The following is a 19,664-nucleotide window of genomic DNA, read 5'->3' on the forward strand; positions in this document are numbered from 1 at the left end:
GATTGAGATCATCCTTGGGTTTTTCTCCTTCAGTTTGTTAATATGGTGTGTCACATTGATTGATTTGCATATATTGAAGAATCCTTGGATTCCTGGAATAAAGCCCACTTGATCATGGTGTATGATCCTTTTAATGTGCTGTTGGATTCTGTTTGCTAGTATTTTGTTGAGGATTTTTGCATCTAGGTTCATCAGTGATATTGGCCTGCAGTTTTCTTTCTTTGTGACATCTTTGTCTGCTTTTGGTAGCAGGGTGATGGTGGCCTCGTAGAATGAGTTTGGGAGTGTTCCTCCCTCTGCTATATTTTGGAAGAGTTTGAGAAAGATAGGTGTTAGCTCTTCTCTAAATGTTTGATAGAATTCTCCTGTGAAGCCATCTGGTCCTGGGCTTTTGTTTGTTGGAAGATTTTTAATGCAGTTTCAGTTTCAGTGCTTGTGATTGGTCTGTTCATTTTTTCTGTCTTCCTGGTTCATTCTCCCCATGTTGTGCATTTTGAAGAATTTGTCCATTTTTTCCAGGTTGTCTATTTTATTGGCATAGAGTGGTTTGTAGTAATCTCTCATGATCCTTTTAATTTCTGCAGTGTTGATTGTTACTTCTTTTTCATTTCTAATTCTATTGATTTGAGTCTTCTCCCTTTTTTTCTTGATGAGTCTGGCTAATGGTTTATCAATTTTGTTTATCTTCTCAAAGAACCAGCTTTTAGTTTTATTGATCTTTGCTATTGTTTCCTTCATTTCTTTTTCATTTATTTCTGATCTGATCTTTATGATTTCTTTCCTTCTGCTAACTTTGGGTTTTTTTTTTTCCTTCTTTCTCTAATGGCTTTAGGTGCAAGGTTAGGTTGTTCATTTGAGATGTTTCCTGTTTCTTAATGTAGGATTGTATTGCTATAAACTTCCCTCTTAGAATTGCTTTTGCTGCATCCCATAGGTTTTGGGTCATCGTGTCTCCATTGTCACTTGTTTCTAGGTATTTTTTGATTTCTTCAGTGATCACTTCTCTATTAAGTAGTGTATTGTTTAGCCTCCATGTGTTTTTATTTTTTACAGATCTCTTCCTATAATTGATATCTACTCTCATAGCGTTGTGGTCGGAGAAGATACTTGATTTGATTTCAGTTTTCTTAAATTTACCAAGGCTTGATTTATGACCCAAGATATGATCTATCCTGGAGAATCTTCCATGAGCACTTGAGAAGAATGTGTGTTCTGTTGTTTTTGGATGGAATGTCCTATAAATATCAATTAAGTCTATCTTGTTTAATGTATCATTTAAAGCTTGTGTTTCCTTATTTATTTTCATTTTGGATGATCTGTCCATTGGTGAAAGTAGTGTGTTAAATCCACTACTATGATTGTGTTACTGTCGCTTTCCCCTTTTATGGCTGTTAGTGTTTGCTTTATGTACTGAGGTGCTCCTATGTTGGGTGCATAAATATTTACAATTGTTATATCTTCTTTTTCAATTGATCCCTTGATCATTATGTAGTGTCCATGTCTCTTGTAATAGTCTTTCTTTTAAAGTCTATTTTGTCTGATATGAGAATTGCTACTCCAGCTTTCTTTTGATTTCCATTTGCATGGAATATCTTTTTCCTTCCGGTCACTTTTAGTCAGTTTGTGTCCCTGGGTCTGAAGTGGGTGTCTTGTAGACAGCATATATATGGGTCTTATTTTTGTATCCATTCAGCAAGCTTGTGTCTTTTGGTGGGATCATTTAATCCATTTACATTTAAAGTAATTATTGATATGTATGTTCCTATTCCCATTTTCTTAATTGTTTTGCGTTTGTTATTGTAGGTCTTTTCCTTCTCTTGTGTTCCCTGCCTAGAGAAGTTTCTTGAGCATTTGTTTTTTAAAGCTGGTTTGGTGGTGCTGAACTCTCTCAGCTTTTGCTTGTCTGTAAAGGTTTTAATTTCTCCATCTAATCTGAATGAGATCCTTGCTGGGTAGAGTAATCTTCGTTGTAGGTTTTTCTCCTTCATCACTTTAAATATGTCCTGCCAGTCCCGTCTGGCTTGCAGAGTTTTTGCTGAAAGATTAGCTGTTAACCTTATGGGGATTCCCTTGTGTGTTATTTGTTGTTTTTCCCTTGCTGCTTTTAATATGTTTTCTTTGTATTTAATTTTTGATAGTTTGATTACCATGTGTCTTGTCGTGTTTCTCCTTGGATTTATCCTGTATGCGATTCTCTGTGCTTCCTGGACTTGATTAACTATTTCCTTTCCCATATTAGGGAAGTTTTCAACTATAATCTCTTCAAATATTTTCTCAGTCTCTTTCTTTTTCTCTTCTTCTTCTGGGACCCCTTTAATTCGAATGTTGGTGTGTTTAGTGTTGTCCCAGAGGTCTCTCAGACTGTCCTCAGTTCTTTTCATTCTTTTTTGTTTATTCTGCTCTGCAATAGTTATTTTCACTATTTAATCTTCCAGGTCACTTATCCGTTCTTCTGCCTCAGTTATTCTGCTATTTATCCCTTCTAGAGAACGTTTAATTTCCTTTTTTGTGTTATTCATCATTGTTTGTTTGCTCTTTAGTTCTTCTAGGTCCTTGTTAAATGTTTTTGTATTTTCTCTATTTCCAAGATTTTGGTTCATCTTTACTATCATTACTCTGAATTCTTTTTCAGGTAGACTGCCTATTTCCTCTTCATTTATTAGGTCTGGTGGGTTTTTACCTTGCTCCTTCATCTGCTGTGTGTTTTTCTGTCTCTCATTTTGCTTAACTTACTGTGTTTGGGGTCTCCTTTTCACAGGCTGCATGTTCATAGTTCCCGTTGTTTTTGATGTCTGTCCCCAGTGGCTAAGGTTGGGTCACTGGGTTGTGTAGGTTTCCTGGTGAAGGGGATTAGTGCCTGTGTTCTGGTGGATGAGGCTGGATCTTGTCTTTCTGGTGGGCAGGTCCACTTCTGGTGGTGTGTTTTAGGGTGTCTGTGGCCTTATTATTATTTTAGGCAGCCTCTGTGCTAATGGATGGGGCTGTGTTCCTGTGTTGCTAGTTGTTTGGCATAGGGTGTCCAGCACTGTAGCTTGCTGGTCGTTGCGTGAAGCTGGGTCTTGACATTAAGATGGAGATCTCTGGGAGATTTTTGCCATTTGATATTATGTGGAGCTGGGAGGTCTCTTGTGGACCAGTGTCCTGAAGTTGGCTCTCCCATCTCAGAGGCACAGCACTGACTCCTGGCTGGAGCACCAAGAGCCTTTCATCCACAGAGCTCAGAATAAAAGGGAGAAAAAATAGAAAGAATGAAAGAAAGAGGATAAAATAAAATAAAATAAAGTAAAATAAAATAAAGTTTTTAAAATAAAAAATAATTATTAAGAAAACAATTTTTTAAAGTAAAAAAGAAACAAAAATGGATGGACAAAACCCTAGGACAAATGTTGAAAGCAAAGCTATACAGACAAAATCACACAGAAGAATACAGATACACACTCACAAAAAGAGAAAATGGGGAAAAAATAATATATCTTTGCTCCCAAATTGCACCTTCTCAATTTGGAATGATTCGTTGTCTATTCACGTAATCTACAGATGCAGGGTACATCAAGTTGACTGTGGAGTTTTAATCTGCTGCTCCTGAGGCTGCTGGGAGAGATTTCCCTTTCTCTTCTTTGCTCGCACAGCACCGGGGGTTCAGCTTTGGATTTGGACCCGTCTCTGCGTGTAGGTTGCCTGAGGGCGTCTGTTCTTCACTCAGACAGGATAGGGTTAAATGAGCAGCTGATTCGGGGGCTTTGGCTCACTCAGGCCTGCGGGAGGGAGGGCTACAGATGTGGGGCGAACCTGCAGTGGCAGAGGGCAGCATGATGTTGCACCAGCCTGAGGCGTGCAGTGCGTTCTCCCGGGGAAGTTGTCCCTCGATCACGGGACCCTGGCAGTGGCAGGGTGCACAGGCTCCCGGGACGGGAGGTGTGGAGAGTGACCTGTGTTTGCTCACAGGCTTCTTGGTGGCTCCAGCAGCAGTCTTAGCGTCTCTTGCCTGTCTCTGGGGTCCACGCTGATAGCCGCAGCTCGTGCCTGTCTCTGGAGCTCCTTTAAGCAGTGGTCTTAATCCCCTTCCTCGCGCACCAGGAAAGAAAGAGGGAAGAAAAAGTCTCTTGCCTCTTCGTCAGCTCCAGACATTTTCCCCGACTCCCTCCTGGCTAGCTGTGGTGCACTAGCCCCTTCAGGCTGTGTTCACGCAGCCAACCCCAGTCCTCTCCCTGCGATCTGACCGAAGCCCGAGCCTCACCTCCCAGCTCCCGCCCGCCCCGGTGCGTGAGCAGACAAGCCTCTCAGGCTGGTGAGTGCCGGTCGTCACCAATCCTCTGCGGGAATCTCCTCGCTTTGCCCTCCGCAACCCTGTTGCTGCGCTCTCCTCCACAGTTCCGAAGCTTCCCCCCTCTGCCACCCACAGTGTCCACCCACGAAGGGGCTTCCTAGTGTGTAGAAACCTTTCCTCCTTCCCAGCTCCCTCCCACTGGTGCAGGTCCCGTCCGTATTCTTTTGTCTCTGTTTTTTCTTTTTTCTTTTGACCTACCGAGGTACGTGGGGGCATTTCTTGCCTTTTGGGAGGTCTGAGGTCTTCTGCCAGCATTCAGTAGGTGTTCTATAGGAGCAGTTCCACAGGTAGATGTATTTCTGAGGTATCTGTGGGGAGGAAGTTGATCTCCGTGTTTTACTCTTCCGCCATCTTGAAGCTCCTCCTGCCATTTCTTAATAATTAGTTTTTGGGGAGTGTGTTGTTTAATTTTCATGTATTTGAGAATTTCCCAAATTTCATTTTATTATTGATTTCTATTTTTGTTCCATTGTTGTTGTAGAACATAGTTTGTATGGTTTCAGTCATTTTTAATATATTGAGGCTTACCTTACACTCTAAAGTATGGTCTACCCAGGAGAATGTTCCACATGCACTTGAGAAGTGTATGTATTTTGCTCTTGTTGGGTGGAATGTTCCATAGATGTGTGTTAGGTCTAGTTCATTTATAATGTTGTTTAAGTCTTTTATTTCTTTAGTGATCTTCTACCTACTTGACTTACCCACAATTGGGAGTGGAGTATTGAAGCTTTATAGGGTTATTATTTAGTTATTTATTTGTCCTTTCAGTTCTACCAGGTTTTCATCATGTACTTTGTGGCTCTGGTAAGTGCATATATGCTTAAAATTGTTATATCTTCTTGATGGTTTGTCCTCTTATCAGTACATATAATGTCCTTCTTTATCTATAGTAGCAATTTTTTTCTTAATATTTATTTTTTCTAAATTTATCATAGCCACCACAGCTCTCTTTTAGTCTTTATTTGCATGTATATCCTTTCTCCATCCTTTTATTTTCAACTGAGTTGTGTTTTTGAATCTAAACGTGTCTCCTGTAGATGACATGAATTTGGATTATTTTTTAAAGTTTATTTTACTTATCTCAGCCTTTTCATCACTGTACTGAATTATTTTATATTTACTGATTAATTACTAATGAAGTTAAGGAAAGATTTACATCTGTCTTTTTGCTTAACATTTAACTTCCCTTTTTGTTTCTTTCCTAATAAAATTCTGAGGTATTTTCTTAGTGACTTCCCTGGAAAATACTAGTAACATCTTACTTTTTAAAATGTAATTGAGAATAATACCAAGTTCATTTCAACAGTATGCAAAAACTTTGCTCCAATATAGCATCCCCTTTCTTTGTACTATTATTGTCATGCAAATTACATCTTTGCACAATATAATCCCATCAACAGAGTTTTATACTACTTTCTTATACTTTTTTTCTGTGTAGTTTTAAGGTTTTTTTTCCTTTTACTGAAGTTTAGTTGTATGATATTGTATAAGTTACAGGCATATAATATAATGATTCACAATTTTTAAAGGTATACACCATTTATAGTTATTATAAAATATTGGCTATATTCCCCATACTGTACAGTATATCCTTGTAGCTTATTTTATACCTAATAGTTTGTACTTTTTAATCCCCTACTCCTATATTGCCCCTCCCCCCTCACCCCTGATAAACACTAGTTTGTCTCTATATCTGTGAGTCTGCTTCTTTTTTGTTATATTCACTAATTCGTTGCATTTTTTTTTCAGATTCCACATATGAATGATATCATACAGTATTTGTCTTTCTCCATCAGACTTATTTAAATTAGCGTAATGCCCTTGAAGTGCATCCGTGTTGCTGCAGCCACTGTGGAAAACAGTATGGAGGTTTCTCAAAAAACTAAAAACAGAACTGCCATATGACCCAGCAGTTCTACTCCTGGGTATACATGCGAAAAAAATAAAAACACTAATTTGAAAAGATACATGCACCCAAATGTTTGTAGCAGCATTATTTACAATTGCCAAGATATGGAAGCACCCTAAATGTTCATCAACAGATGAATGGATAAAGATGTGGTATATATATATACAATGGAATACTACTCAGCCATAAAAAGAAAAGAAATTTTGCCATTTGCAGCACCATGGATGGACTTGGAGGGCATTATGCTAAGTGAAATAAGTATGCATTTAAAAAAAATCAGATAGTCAAGGAAAATAAAAATAAAACTACTTTTATATTATCATTTATATTTACTCATATATTTACCTTTACCTCTTTATTTCTTTCTGTGATCCAGTTTACTGTCTAGTTTCCTTTTATTTCAGTTTCAAGGGCTCCCTTTAGTATTTCTTCTAGAAAAGGTCTGCTGGTGATGAAGTCTATCATTTTTTGTTTATTTGGGAATGTCCTAATTTATTCCTCATTTCTGAAGGATAATTTTGTTGGATATAGAATTCTTGGTTGACAGTCTATTTCTTTCAGTACGTTAAATATGTCTTCATACTGCATTCTGGCCTTCAAGGTTTTTGGTAAGTCAGCTGTTCACATTATTGAAGATCCCATATATATAATGAGTCACTTTTCTTTTTTTGCTTTGAAGACTCTCTTTCCTTTGGTTTTTGGCCATTTGACAAATATGTCTGAGAGTAGATCTCTTTGAATTTATCTTACATGGAGTTCATTGAAATTCTTACATGTTTCATTTAATGGTTTTCATCAAATTTTGTATGGTTTTGGCCATTATTTCTTCAAATAGTCTTTCTGCTCTCTCTTTCTCTATCTCTGGGCTTCTCGTTTTGTGTATATTGGTTTACTTGATATTGTCCTGTAGATCTTTGAGGCTCTGTTTAGTTTTCTTCATTCTGTTTTCTTCTGTTCCTCATACTGGAGGAACTCAACTGACATTTTTTTCATGTTGGCTGATTCTTTAGTCAGTTTAGATCTACTGGTGAAACTGTGTTGAATGAATTTTTCATTTCATTTACTGTACATCAACTCTGCAATTTATGTATAATATATATTTATATATAAATATGTGTGTGTATGTGTAATGTTTGAACTTTCTCAGGGACAGGTTCTACTGACAATTTTTTTTCCTGCGTATAGATCATTCACTGTTGGTGTTTTGTGTGTGTCAAATTTTATTTTTGAAAATGGGGCATTATAAGTAATGTAATATGGCTACCATGGAAATGAGAACTTCACTTCCACTCAGTAGTTGTTGCAATTTTTGGTTTGTTGTTATTATTGTTACTGTTTGTTTGTTTAATGACATTACAGAACTAATTCTGTAAGATTTGTATTCTTTTTCTTATGTGTCCACTGAACTCTCAATTTAGAGCTCATCTTATGATTAAACAGTGACTTCCTTAAATGCTTTAAATCAATAAGTTGCCCATACTTTGCCGAGGGATTCTGTGCATGTGTTGGGGCATGTCACTGACGGATGAATGGACAAAGAAGATATGGTATATCCTTACAATGCAATATTATTCATCGTTAAAAAAGGGGACTTCCCTGTCTGTCCAGTGGTTAAGACTCTGCACTTCCACTGCAGAGGTTGCGCGTTGGATCCCTGTTGGGGGAACTACGATCCCACATGCTGCAGGGCAAAGCCAAAAAAAAAAAAAAAAGAAGGAAATCCTGTAATATGTGACATGTTTGAATCTTGAGAACACTATGCTAAGTGAAATAAGCCAGTCACAGAAAGACAAATACTGCGTGATTCTACTTATGTGAGATACTAAATTAGTCAAACTAGTAGAAACAAGGAATAGAATGGTGCTTTTCGGGGGCTAGGGAAGGGGGAAATGGAGAGTTGCTAATCAGTGGGTATAAAGTTTCAGTTATGCAAGACGAATAAGTTCTAGTGATCTGCTGTACAACATTGTGTCTACATATAAAAATACTGTAATATACCTTTAAAATGTGTTAAAATGGTAGATCTCATATTAAGTGTTCTTATCACAATAAATTTTTTTAAATGTGGAGATAAGAGGTATCTCTCTGCATCTGTACATTTCAAATAACTAAAAAATTCCTCTAGTCTTTTTTTTTAATCAGAAAACTGTTAGGACAAGTTAGTCTCCTTTGGGACAAGTTACAATGGTAGCATTTTGATTTTTGACTGAAAGTCTGTTTTTCTGTCCACCCCTGGCCCCGACCGAATCCCTTTGTCCTAAATCTGATCCACTGTCTAACTTTTTTACACACACACACCCCCACTTATGTGCAAACCATGATTCCAATAATCTTATTAACATAACTTCTCACCCCCAGGTCACAGGGCTTTGGAAGGACAGCATAATAAGCAGCACAGAAAGCAACTTGTTTACTTTCCCCAGCCTCTTGAGAGATGTGGGTCTCTAATTAACTTAAGATTTCTTTTAATCACACCTAGTGAGATCTTGTCCTTGTTCTTTGTGCTATCCTGTAGCATCTGCCGTTTTATTCTAGCAGGCATTGGTGATTGATTACACTTTTGTTCTGCCATTTTCTCTTCTTGTAATCTGACTGTGGTATAAGCCTTTTATTTCAAACCATGGTCAGGGCTTTTATGTCTCCTATTTCCTTTGCCTTGTAGATGGAACCTTTGCCATCAATATCACTTAAAGTAGGGCAAATATATTTTATCTCCACTCTGGGTAGAACCTGTTATACTGCTAACCAAGCAGGGCTCCTTTATACTGTCAGGGCTTTCAAGAGTTTGAGTGAGGTGGGTTTTAGTTTTCACTCCCCCTTTATTGCTCTTCCTTGGATTGCCACAGGGATAGAGGCAGGGCTGTGATAGTATCTGTTATCCACACTGGTATGTAGGCAAATCATCAATCCCTTCTGAATCTTAACCACTGTTCTTGAATCTAATTTGTGTGGCTAGACTCTCACTCCCCTTGGATAAGATTGTTCTTAGTTCTCATGTAAATAACCTCAATGTTTCCTGAGCCTGACACCCAGGATGTGCATATCTTAGAAGATTCTCAACATGAGAATCCATGCAGAAGATTCTCCACATGAGAATCCGTGCTACATTAAAACATAGAATTGTTCAGATAATGAGCTTTAGGAAGTGAAGGTATGGCAACTACCTTTTTTAAGCAGACAGGAGCAAAGGAACAGCAGGAAGGTGCTTGTAAAAACATCTATGCACGTTTTTTTTTTTTTTCTCTCTCTTTGAGGAAGTCTATACTACTATTTGTCTCTAATTGAAAGCATCTGCTTAAGTACCTTTATAGTTTATATACTATAACTAAAGCATACCAAATGTCATTTCCAGACTATTTTTCTATTTAAAAGGGTATTATAGTAACTTACCTGTTTATCTTCCTAATTATTCTTACTTATGAAGCAATGTTAGGATTACAGGCTCTTGTATATGCTATTTGGGCCTATCCAGATTCCCATTATTGGGCTTTTCCATCCCTCTCTCAGTTGTGGGTGTTGGTTCCTGGCAGGTTATGTTTGTCCCTTTCTCCAGGGGATTGCCCTTGGCTGGAGGAAGATACCTCATGAAGAGATACCAAGGAGATTAAGTCTAACCACCACTACTACCTCAGGTGACCCAACCCACTCCCTCCCACCCCCTCCCCCTGCTCTGTCTGATATCCCAGAGCTCCCTGTGGAATCAGGTTGAATCTGGATTCTAAAACTACAGCTTCTTGCCCTGCCCTGTTCTGCTTCCCTCCTTTACCCACGGGTTCCTCCTGAGAGCACTCCCTCAGTAAATCACTTGCATTGGGATCTCTCGGACACTACTATGTTTTACACATGTGGCAATCTAATAAAATACCCGCGGCTAGCTATGTTAACAACAGAAAAGGCAGGATAAGAACCTATTACCGCTTTTAAGCTTTTTAGAGAGTTCATTGAGCTGTGTGTTCGCTTTCTCCATAATATTCTGTTAGCACAGTATTGCATTAAGTCTATGTCCAGCACATCTCTTAGCCTGGCCTTGTATATGCACTTTAGATTTATGTGTGAGAGACAGTACATAGGATATTGTGATTAGTAGATTTTTTAAATGTTTCATCTTCTATTACCTCTGTTTAGAACTCTGAAAAGATGATAGAAAACATCAAATATTCCCTGCATTCTGAAGTTTACTTTATAAAAATTATTAGGTTTCATTATATATTTCTTTGTATTTCTTCTTAGTTTCTAATGTGTCTGGTCCTAAAAGAAATAGTATAAAAGGTAGTCCAGCTAAAGCCACCACCTGTATTTCTACACAGAGCTTCTCCTTTATGTCCTTATCAACATTTATATCCAGATGAAATGGACTGAATCATCTAGAAGGAAAAAAGAAACATTTCCATTTGCCTTTTCCTGCAGTATGGGGCTGAACCCAAGCAGTCAAACCTATAGGCTCCTTCCTTAGGATCTCATCCTAACTCTTAAAAAAAAATTAAACATGCCTATAACACCTTTATATAACTTACATCTCAGTTGAGAGAGAAGGCATACCTGAGCTTAAAAACATGTGTTACTGAATTCCCAGTAGTCTTAGTTTACACAAGGAAGCCCCTTCTCCATTATCCCAGAAACCTTTAACACTTCTAAAACCCAGGAATAATCTCAAAGCAATCCATTCAAAACTCAGAATTCAGTAAGTTTTTGATTTCTAAACTATAACTTTGAATTCATACTCATGAGATCACATTTTTCTGCCTGTGAGACTTATGTTTGGGGATTTGGGTCTTAAAAGGCATTGGCAGCTGGCTCTGATGGCACCTGTTGTCCGAGACCAGCCTGCTGCTTCTGTGCTGAGCCTTTTTCTCCTACACAAACTGCCTTTCCTCCTGTGAGTTGCCATGTGGCAATTTCCTATCTTTTCCTACCAGGTGAAATTGGCCAGTCGACCCTGACAGCCTTACATAAATCTAAAAATCTGCAAGAAAGCACATTCCTTTCCTCTCAGCATATCCATTTCTCAGTATTCCCTGAGATCTTTATGGCAGTTATCTGACCTCATCTTCATGCTGCATATACTAAAGGGATGGGCAGCTCCTTTTAAGGCATGGAAAACAATTAGAAAAAGAAGTCCTGTTGTACTGTTTCCCCAAGGTATATGTATTTTCCCATAATAATGAAAATCTACTGTAAGGAGACGTACTCTATTTCTAGACAGAGTGCACTTTAAAAGATTTTTATTTCAATGACACCTCATTACAAGTCTTAAGTTCCTTGGCAGGATAAATCCAGTTTCTGGGTAATCTATTCTGCTCTACTGAGCTGTAACTTCATAGTACATCTTAATATTTAGTAAGGTTTAAATTATGTAAATGTTTTTTGGTGTGTGTGAACTAATCTAAAATACTTAAAAAATGTTTTTCTTTCATTAGAACAGCCTAGAAAATACACAGCTGATATTCCTATACATTTAAATGATAATCCAGTTTGCTATCGAATGTTATGTCTGGTTGGAGAGGTAAAATTACCCAAGTTATTGTTTGACCCTCCTTTCATATTTTTTAATCCTGTTCCTTTGGATGTAACAACTGTGATGGATGTCAACATTTTACCTCAAAACTATTTCAGGTAGATGCCTAATGTGAATTGACCACATTTTCTTTAGGTGCTTTTTTCTTTCTGTCTGTGTTATATGAGTCATGAACAACGTCTGACTTGTTTCTATAGTTGGAGTGAACTACTAAAATACTTAACTGTACATTTAAATTAAAAATACCCCCCAAAAGCGCATTTAGTTGTCTCACTGTTAGTCGTTTAATTTTCTGGTAAAAATGTTTGGTATATCTCTTTATGCGGTATGAGAAGCAAGCTTAAAAACTCAGTGTATTAGTTTTCTTCTGCTGTGTGACAAATTACCACAGACTGAGTGTTTTAAAACATGAATTTGTCCTCCCAGTTTTCTTTGGGGGCGTAGGTGGTGGGTGGGTCAGGAGTCCAGGTTAGTTTAGTGTCCACTGCTCACGGTCTCAGTAGGCAGAGCTCAAGGTGTGGGCTATAGCATCAGTCTCCTCTGAGGCTCAGTCCTCCTCCATGCTCTCTGGTTGTTGGCAGAACTAATCCTTGCAGTTGTAGCACTCAGACAGCGTTTTTTTGCTGGCTGTTGGCTCGGACAACTCTCAGCTCTTAGAGGCCACCCTCAAGTCCTAGACATGTGGTCCCCTCCTCACAACATGGCATTTAACTCATTCAAAGCCAGAAGTACACCATCTCTCTGACTTTTCTCTCTCACCTGATTAAATTGGATCTGCCCCTGATTATCTCCCTTTGCTTACTCAAATTCCATTGACTAGGGACCTTCATTATCTATGGAAAGTTCCTTTACTATTGCCATATAGCATAACTTAATCACCAAAGTGATGTCTCATCATATTTATAGATCCTGCCACCCAAGGAGTGGAAACTGTGCAGTTTGTACACTAAGGAACAGGACCCTTGGTGGCCATCACAGAATTCTGCCTATCATGTGCACATACCATAGAGAATGCAATCTGTTTTCATTTTTTTAAAAATTTATGAAGAGCTCAAATTCCCAGGACTGTATTGGCCTAGATATATTATGAACCCTCACATTACAAAACAAATAGAGCTTGTGTTTGTGTGTGTGTGTGTGTGTGTGTATATATGTATGTATGTATTAAAAAAAATATATATATATATATATATAACTGCTGGGCTGCTGAGAAGTGTGGGAGGTCTCTAAAGGGTATCAGATCAAGCCAAACCAGAAGAATACATTCTTATAAGCTGAAACTAGAGTAGGAGTGGTGAACTGTAATAAAATGCCAAATGCAAGCTTGTTCTTAAATTGGGACAACTTCAAGATAGGAAAACTTAATCTCTGATTCCTGGATTAATCTGGAAGAGGCTAAAATGGTTCCACGTGAGTAAGTCCTTCTATCTTTCAGCAGAAGCAAGCAAATCTTCTCTAGATCAGTGGTTCTTAAACTTTGGTGTATGTTGGAATCTGCATTTCTGTATAGGAAATTAAAAGAATGTATATGTAGATATTTAAAACTATGAAGATCATTTATCAAGATAGACAAATATAAGTCCAATATTTAAAATTCAATAGCATTTCAGCTTACAACATTTAGAACGTGCAACCGTAAAACTACTATTCATAAAAACATTAACAATTAAAGATAATAGGAAGAATTGTATGGAACTGCATGGAGAAAATTATAAAATTTAAGTCAAAGAACTCATAAATAAACGAAGATTTACACATATTCATGAATTGGGATATTTAATATTGTAAAAAGGACAGTTTTCTACAAATCAATTTAGATATTTCATGCAACTGAAATAAAAATTCAAATAAATTTTTTCATAGAGATTGACACGTAAAATTCTAAATTTTATATGAAAAAATCAAGGGTCAAGAGTAGCCAAGCCACCCCTGAAGAAAAAGAATAAGGTGAGAAGGGCTTGGCTTCCCAAATATCAAGACTAATAAATCAATGTGATAGTGGTGCAGTGATAGAGAAAATGTGCAAAGGAGTAGAATAGACTTGAAAAAGGCCCACACATGGATGGATACTGAATATATGACAAAGGTAGTATAGATCTATGGAGCAAAGAGATTACTATTCAATAAATGGTGCTGGAATAATCGATTGTATGGAATATCTCAAACTGGATTCCTGTCTTAATACATGAAAATTCATTACACATGGATTGAAGGCTTAAATGTGAAAGGTCAAATGTAAAAAAGAATTTAGAGGACTTCCTTGGTGGCACAGTGGTTAAGAATCCACCTGCCAGTGCAGGGGACACGGGTTCGAGCGCTGGTCCAGGAAGATCCCACATGCCATGGAGCAACTAGGCCTGTGCACCACAACTACTGAGCCTGTGCTCTAGAACCCATCAGCCACAACTACCGAGCCTGCATGCCACAACTACTGAAGCCTGTGCGCCTAGAGCCTATGCTCTGCAACAAGAAGCCACCGCAATGAGAAGCCTACACACCACAATGAAGAGTAGCCCCCACTCACCACAACTAGAGAAAGCCCGCACGCAGCAACAAAGACCCAATGCAGCCAAAAATAAATAAATAAATTTAAAAAAAAAAGATAGGCAATTTGAATATAGGCAAAAAAAAATAAATAAAACAATTTTAATGTCTGTGGGTAGAGAAAGATTTCTTAAGCCTTAAAATCATGCTAACAATAAAATAAATAACTGATACAAATTAATCAGAAAAATATCAAGTAACTCAACAGAAATGTTGACAAAAAGTTTCAATCACTTTCACAGATAAAAGGGAAAATAAACACATGAAAACATATAATTGACCTCTTTGTAAACTTGGAAGTAAAAATTAGTGACTGCAATAAGATAGTATTTTGCTTGTCCTAGGTAGGCAAACATTAATAAATCAGGTTACTAGTTACAGTGTCAGTGAGTAGGACCACACTGGATAATACTATGTAAAGTGTAACATCGGCATATTTCATAGCCCAACATTTACACTTCACAGTATATACAAGAAAAACTCATCAGGGAAATGCAAATCAAAACCACAATGAGATATCACCTCACACCTATCAGAATGGCAGTTGTCAAAAAGACAACAAATAATAAATGTTGACAAGGATGTGGAGAAAAAGGAACCTTAGTTCACTGTTGGTGGGAGTGTATATTGGTGCAGCCACTATGGCAAACAGCATGGCAATTCCTCAAAAGATTAAAACTAGAGCTATCATATGATCCAGCAATTCCAGTCCTGAGTATATATACAAAGAAAATAAAAACACTAATTCAAAAAGATTAATGCACCCCAGTATTCATAGCAGCATTATTTACAATAGCCAGTGTATGGAAGCAATTTAAGTGTCCATCAACAAATGAATGGATAAAGAAGATGTGTATATATTCTACATATTCAATGGAATATTATCCGTCATAAAAAATAATGAAATTTTGCCATTTGCAACAACATGGATGGACCTGGAAGGTATTATGCTTAGTGAAGTAAGTCAGATAGAGAAAGACAAATACTGTTATGTTTTCATTTATATGTGGAATCTAAAAAATAAAACGAATGAATATAACAAAAGGGAAACAGATTCATAGATACAGAGAACAAACTAGTGGTTACCAGAGGGGAGAGAGGTAGGGGGAGGGTCGAGATATGGGAAGGGGATTAAGAGGTACAAACTACTATGTATAAAATAAATAAGCTACAAAGATATATTATACAACACAGGGAAGATAACCAATATTTTATAACTGTTTTTTGAATTTCTTTTTTTCATACAGCAAGTTCTTATTAGTTATCTATTTTATACATATTAGTGTATATATGTCAATCCCAATCTCCCAGTTCATCCCACCAACACCACCCCCACCCCGCTTTCCCCCTTTGGTGTCCATACGTTTGTTCTCTATATCTGTGTCTCTAGTTCTGCCTTGTGAACCAGTTCATCTGTACCATGTTTCTAGATTCCACATATATGCGTTAATATACAATATTTGTTTTTCTCTTGTGACTTACTTCACTCTGTATGACAGCCTCTAGGTCCATCCATGTCTCTACAAATGACCCAATTTCTTTCTTTTTTATGGCTGAGTAATATTCCATTGTATATATGTACCACATCCTCCTTTTCCATTTGTCTGTCAGTGGACATTTAGGTTGCTTCCATGACCTGGCTATTGTAAATAGCCAATATTTTATAATAACTTTAATATTGAATCACTGTGCTGTACATCTGAAACTAATATAACATTATAAATCAACTATACTTAAATAAAATAAAATGCACGTGTTCTACAAGGTATGTTTGAAATTAGTCATAGTTGCATTATTCAGAATAGCAAAATCTGGGAACTGCACAAATGTCCAATGACAGGTAAAGGGATAAATAATTTGTGATATATGTGTACGTGAATATTTCTATACCTGTGAAGTGGAGGAACTTCAACTAATGAGACAATGTATTATGAATCTTAGAAAACAAAATATTGAGATTAATAAAAAGTTAAGGAAGACTACATATATTGATATCCTTTATATAAAATGACAAAAAAGGAAAGTGAAACATTTTTATTTAGAAATATATGCCTATATATACAAAGAAATAGATGTAAAGAGTGGCTGGTTTACATCTTAAAATTATATAAATTGTGAGGATTTGTATACCGATGTGAATTGCCTATTAGCATTATTTTCATAAACTACCAGATCTTGGACCCACCTCAGAGCTTCTCTAGCTCAATACCTTATTTTACAGTTAAGCATTCTGAGATCCAGAGAAAATGAGTTCCATGTGTGATGTAATGGTTGGAAATAAATGAAAATTGTCCAAGTTGAGGAGCATAGAACGGCCTTTAGTTTCTAACATTTCGCCTGCAAGATATGATGAGTGCTTACTTATACCTCGGGGACTTGCTTTAAATGCCATTTTGTGAGAGAGTGTAGTTCCTCAACCTTAACTTTACAACTTTGGGATTCACAGTTTTTCCAAGTCCCTATCTTGTAAGTAGACTAAACTTTGTTGCTTAAATAGGAAATAGACATGACTTGAATTACATTGTACTAGAAAGTACTTTTTTTTGGGGAAGAAACATCTCATATATGAATTAATCTTTTAATCTTTCAGCTTTTAAATTAATGTATAATGGTATCAATTTTAAAAATACCTCAAGTTAAAAGCTGAGTCTTACAAAACATGGTATAATGAAATGAGCATGTAAAAGGGACTGTAGAGATGATGTAACCTATTCTCATTATATATACAATAAAGTCAATAGCATTAATGACTTATCTGATGACAGTTAATTAGCAACAGAATTGGATTCAAACCTGATTTCTAAACTGCTTTTTCATGTTTTATCCAGTGAACCATATGAGTTTAACTAATTCAAGTTGAGAGCTTTCTTTATTTTTTCTAGTTAATTAGCTGAATAATCTTCATTCTAATTAAAGTACTAGGGAAATATGATTCCCATTTGATAGCACTTCTTATTTGCTGTAGGAACCTACATATATAATAAAACAAAGTAATATGGTGAAATATTTATTGACAACTAAAATTTACCAAGTATTAATTAGAATTGAGGTGAATACTACATACTATGCTACTAAAAATCACAAACATTTTAGATTGGCTAAATAAATTATAGTATATAATGAAATATGCAAACATTTAGTAGAATTTTTTTGATAGTAATGATTGAAAAAATATTCATGATATATGTGTACAAGTGCTTAATTATACCCAAATTAAAGAAAAATATGTGTATATGCATTTGTTAATATTTAGTCTACATGCATTAAAGCTTTAGCTGTTGAAGCAGTAATTTCTAGTAAATTTTTGTCAGGACATATTTAAGGACAATGCTTTTAGCATGGCTGTGGTTAAAAACACATTGCACTTAATCAGGCATTTTAACCCTGTTATTTTAATCCTGACAGGTCAAAAGGAACTTTTGATCACCTCATGTAGTTCTTGGTTAAATCAACATATTATCAATTTTACTTATATTGTGACCAGAAAACGAGAGATGATACAAAAATATCTTTAGTAGTTGGGCATATTATTGTAAATATTTATTGTTTTAATTTTTCTAATGATTCAAAAAACAGAGGAAACCACATTTAAATCCAATTACTTGTGCATGTTTTGAGCTAATTTTTTCTTTTAATTTTAAACAGGGATTCAATTTTCAGTGTCCAGATTTCCCCAACAAGGCTTCTTGATGGTGACGTGATTCAACCTCTTTCTGTGAATTTTCCAAAAGGCAGAGTCGTTATGTGCTCTCCCAGTGGAATTAATGCTGCCCTCACCTGTCATCTCAGCTTCAAATCATCTAAACCTGTGTCATTTTTCACCAGTGTTCTTTTCTACGATAGCAGGGGTAAGTGGTAAGGCATTTAAATGTAGATTCTTTTGTATCTGACAGTGAAGAATAATAGATTTATATTCTATACTATTATAAAATGTTTAAAAGAGGGACATCTAAAATAATGACTTTGGACATAAAGGTTTTTTAAGAAAGTTCCAAATGCAGTGTTGCTTTCACGAGAAACAGGGTGATAGTGGCTACCAGCCTATACTCTGGGACTAGGCTGCCTGGATTTGAATCCTGGCTCTGTTAACTTTGGTGAAGTTATGTCATCTTCTGAGCCTCTCAGTTCCCTCATCTGTAAAATGGGGGTCATAGCAGAACCTATCTCATCTGTAATAATGAGAAATTCATTGAGTTAATTTTTATTGAGTAATTGTACAAGAACTGGCACAAAGGAAATGCTAAGTCAGTATTAAATGAAAATGAGAAACATCAGCACAATGAGTTTCCAAACAATATGATTTTGTTACACGTTCCTTTGACAGACTCAAGGAAATTAAAGGACACCTTGGTTAAACCATGTTTCTGGATTTCTTACCTTTTAGGACCAGAAATTTCACTTTTACATTATACCCTGAGATGATTTGACTCTCCAAAGGGCAAGATGTGAATGTATAGGGCAATAAAGTTTGTTAAAAATGTTTATAGTGTAGAGTGAATTATATACTAAAGATGAATATGTACTCTATGTGATAATTTATTAACTTTTAGTGAGGTCATTACTATATAGCATATTTATAGTCTAAGGATTGATTTATGCATTAGGAATTAGAAGAGTGAGAGAGACAGATGGTACTGGAATGTTGCATCCAAGGCAAAGCGTGGCTGTATCCGGGACACGGTTCATGGAGTTCTGAGCTCCAGCTTCCATGTCCCTTTCTCACATATGTTGATGGATAAAATTATCTAAATTATACCTCTCAGGCTCCTATTTTTCTCTTTTGATGCTCACAGTCCATCTTTTGTTGACATTAAAAAAAAAAACCCTTTTTTTTAATGGCGTTGCTTTAGGCTCCTCTCAAGAACTGAACTCCATGCCTCCATCCTGGGAGGTATTCTGTCCTTTTGTATGTTACTGACCTTGTTCATAGAAGTTTAACTTTACTTCCCTCTAGTCCACAAATTCAATGCCAAAAGCACTAAGTAAGGTGTACCTTTGAGCTCACCAATAAAAATCATGAATAACTTATCCATGAATGTCTTCAAGCTAATGAAGGCTCAGACCACGTTCACAAGGTGAGGAAGGAAATAGCTTCAGTAAATGTTGTGTGAGCTAGATGGCTTCTTGGACGGTGGTACAGTTGCCTCTAAGAGAGGCATAAACAGGTTTCATTGTTACAGTGTGTTGACGTCTGGTCAGCAAACAGGATGTAAGGAGACCTGACAACAGTCTCCAGAAAGAGGAGGGTCATATATTTGATGATTTTCTTGTCTTTTTGTTGTTGTGTGTTTCCTTTCAGCCTTGAGACTCATTTGCTCTTCAGTAGATTTCCCCACCCTTCTTCCCTTACCCTAAACTCCAATTCAACA

General features: G+C 36.6%; 1 protein-coding gene across 1 annotated transcript in view; it reads left to right on the forward strand.

Annotated features, from left to right (window-relative positions):
* Positions 1-19,664, forward strand: part of CFAP47 (cilia and flagella associated protein 47) — a gene marked incomplete at both ends in the record, with an annotated part of 506,613 nt that overhangs the window by 158,974 nt on the left and 327,975 nt on the right. Inside the window, 3 exon segments of the mRNA XM_082864365.1 lie at positions 11,654-11,849; positions 17,941-18,143; positions 19,146-19,186. Of these exon segments, the coding sequence (XP_082720491.1) occupies positions 11,654-11,849; positions 17,941-18,143; positions 19,146-19,186 (440 nt within the window).

The sequence above is a fragment of the Leucopleurus acutus genome, assembly GCF_964270905.1.
Source record: "Leucopleurus acutus genome assembly, chromosome: X".
Taxonomy (NCBI): domain Eukaryota; kingdom Metazoa; phylum Chordata; class Mammalia; order Artiodactyla; family Delphinidae; genus Leucopleurus; species Leucopleurus acutus.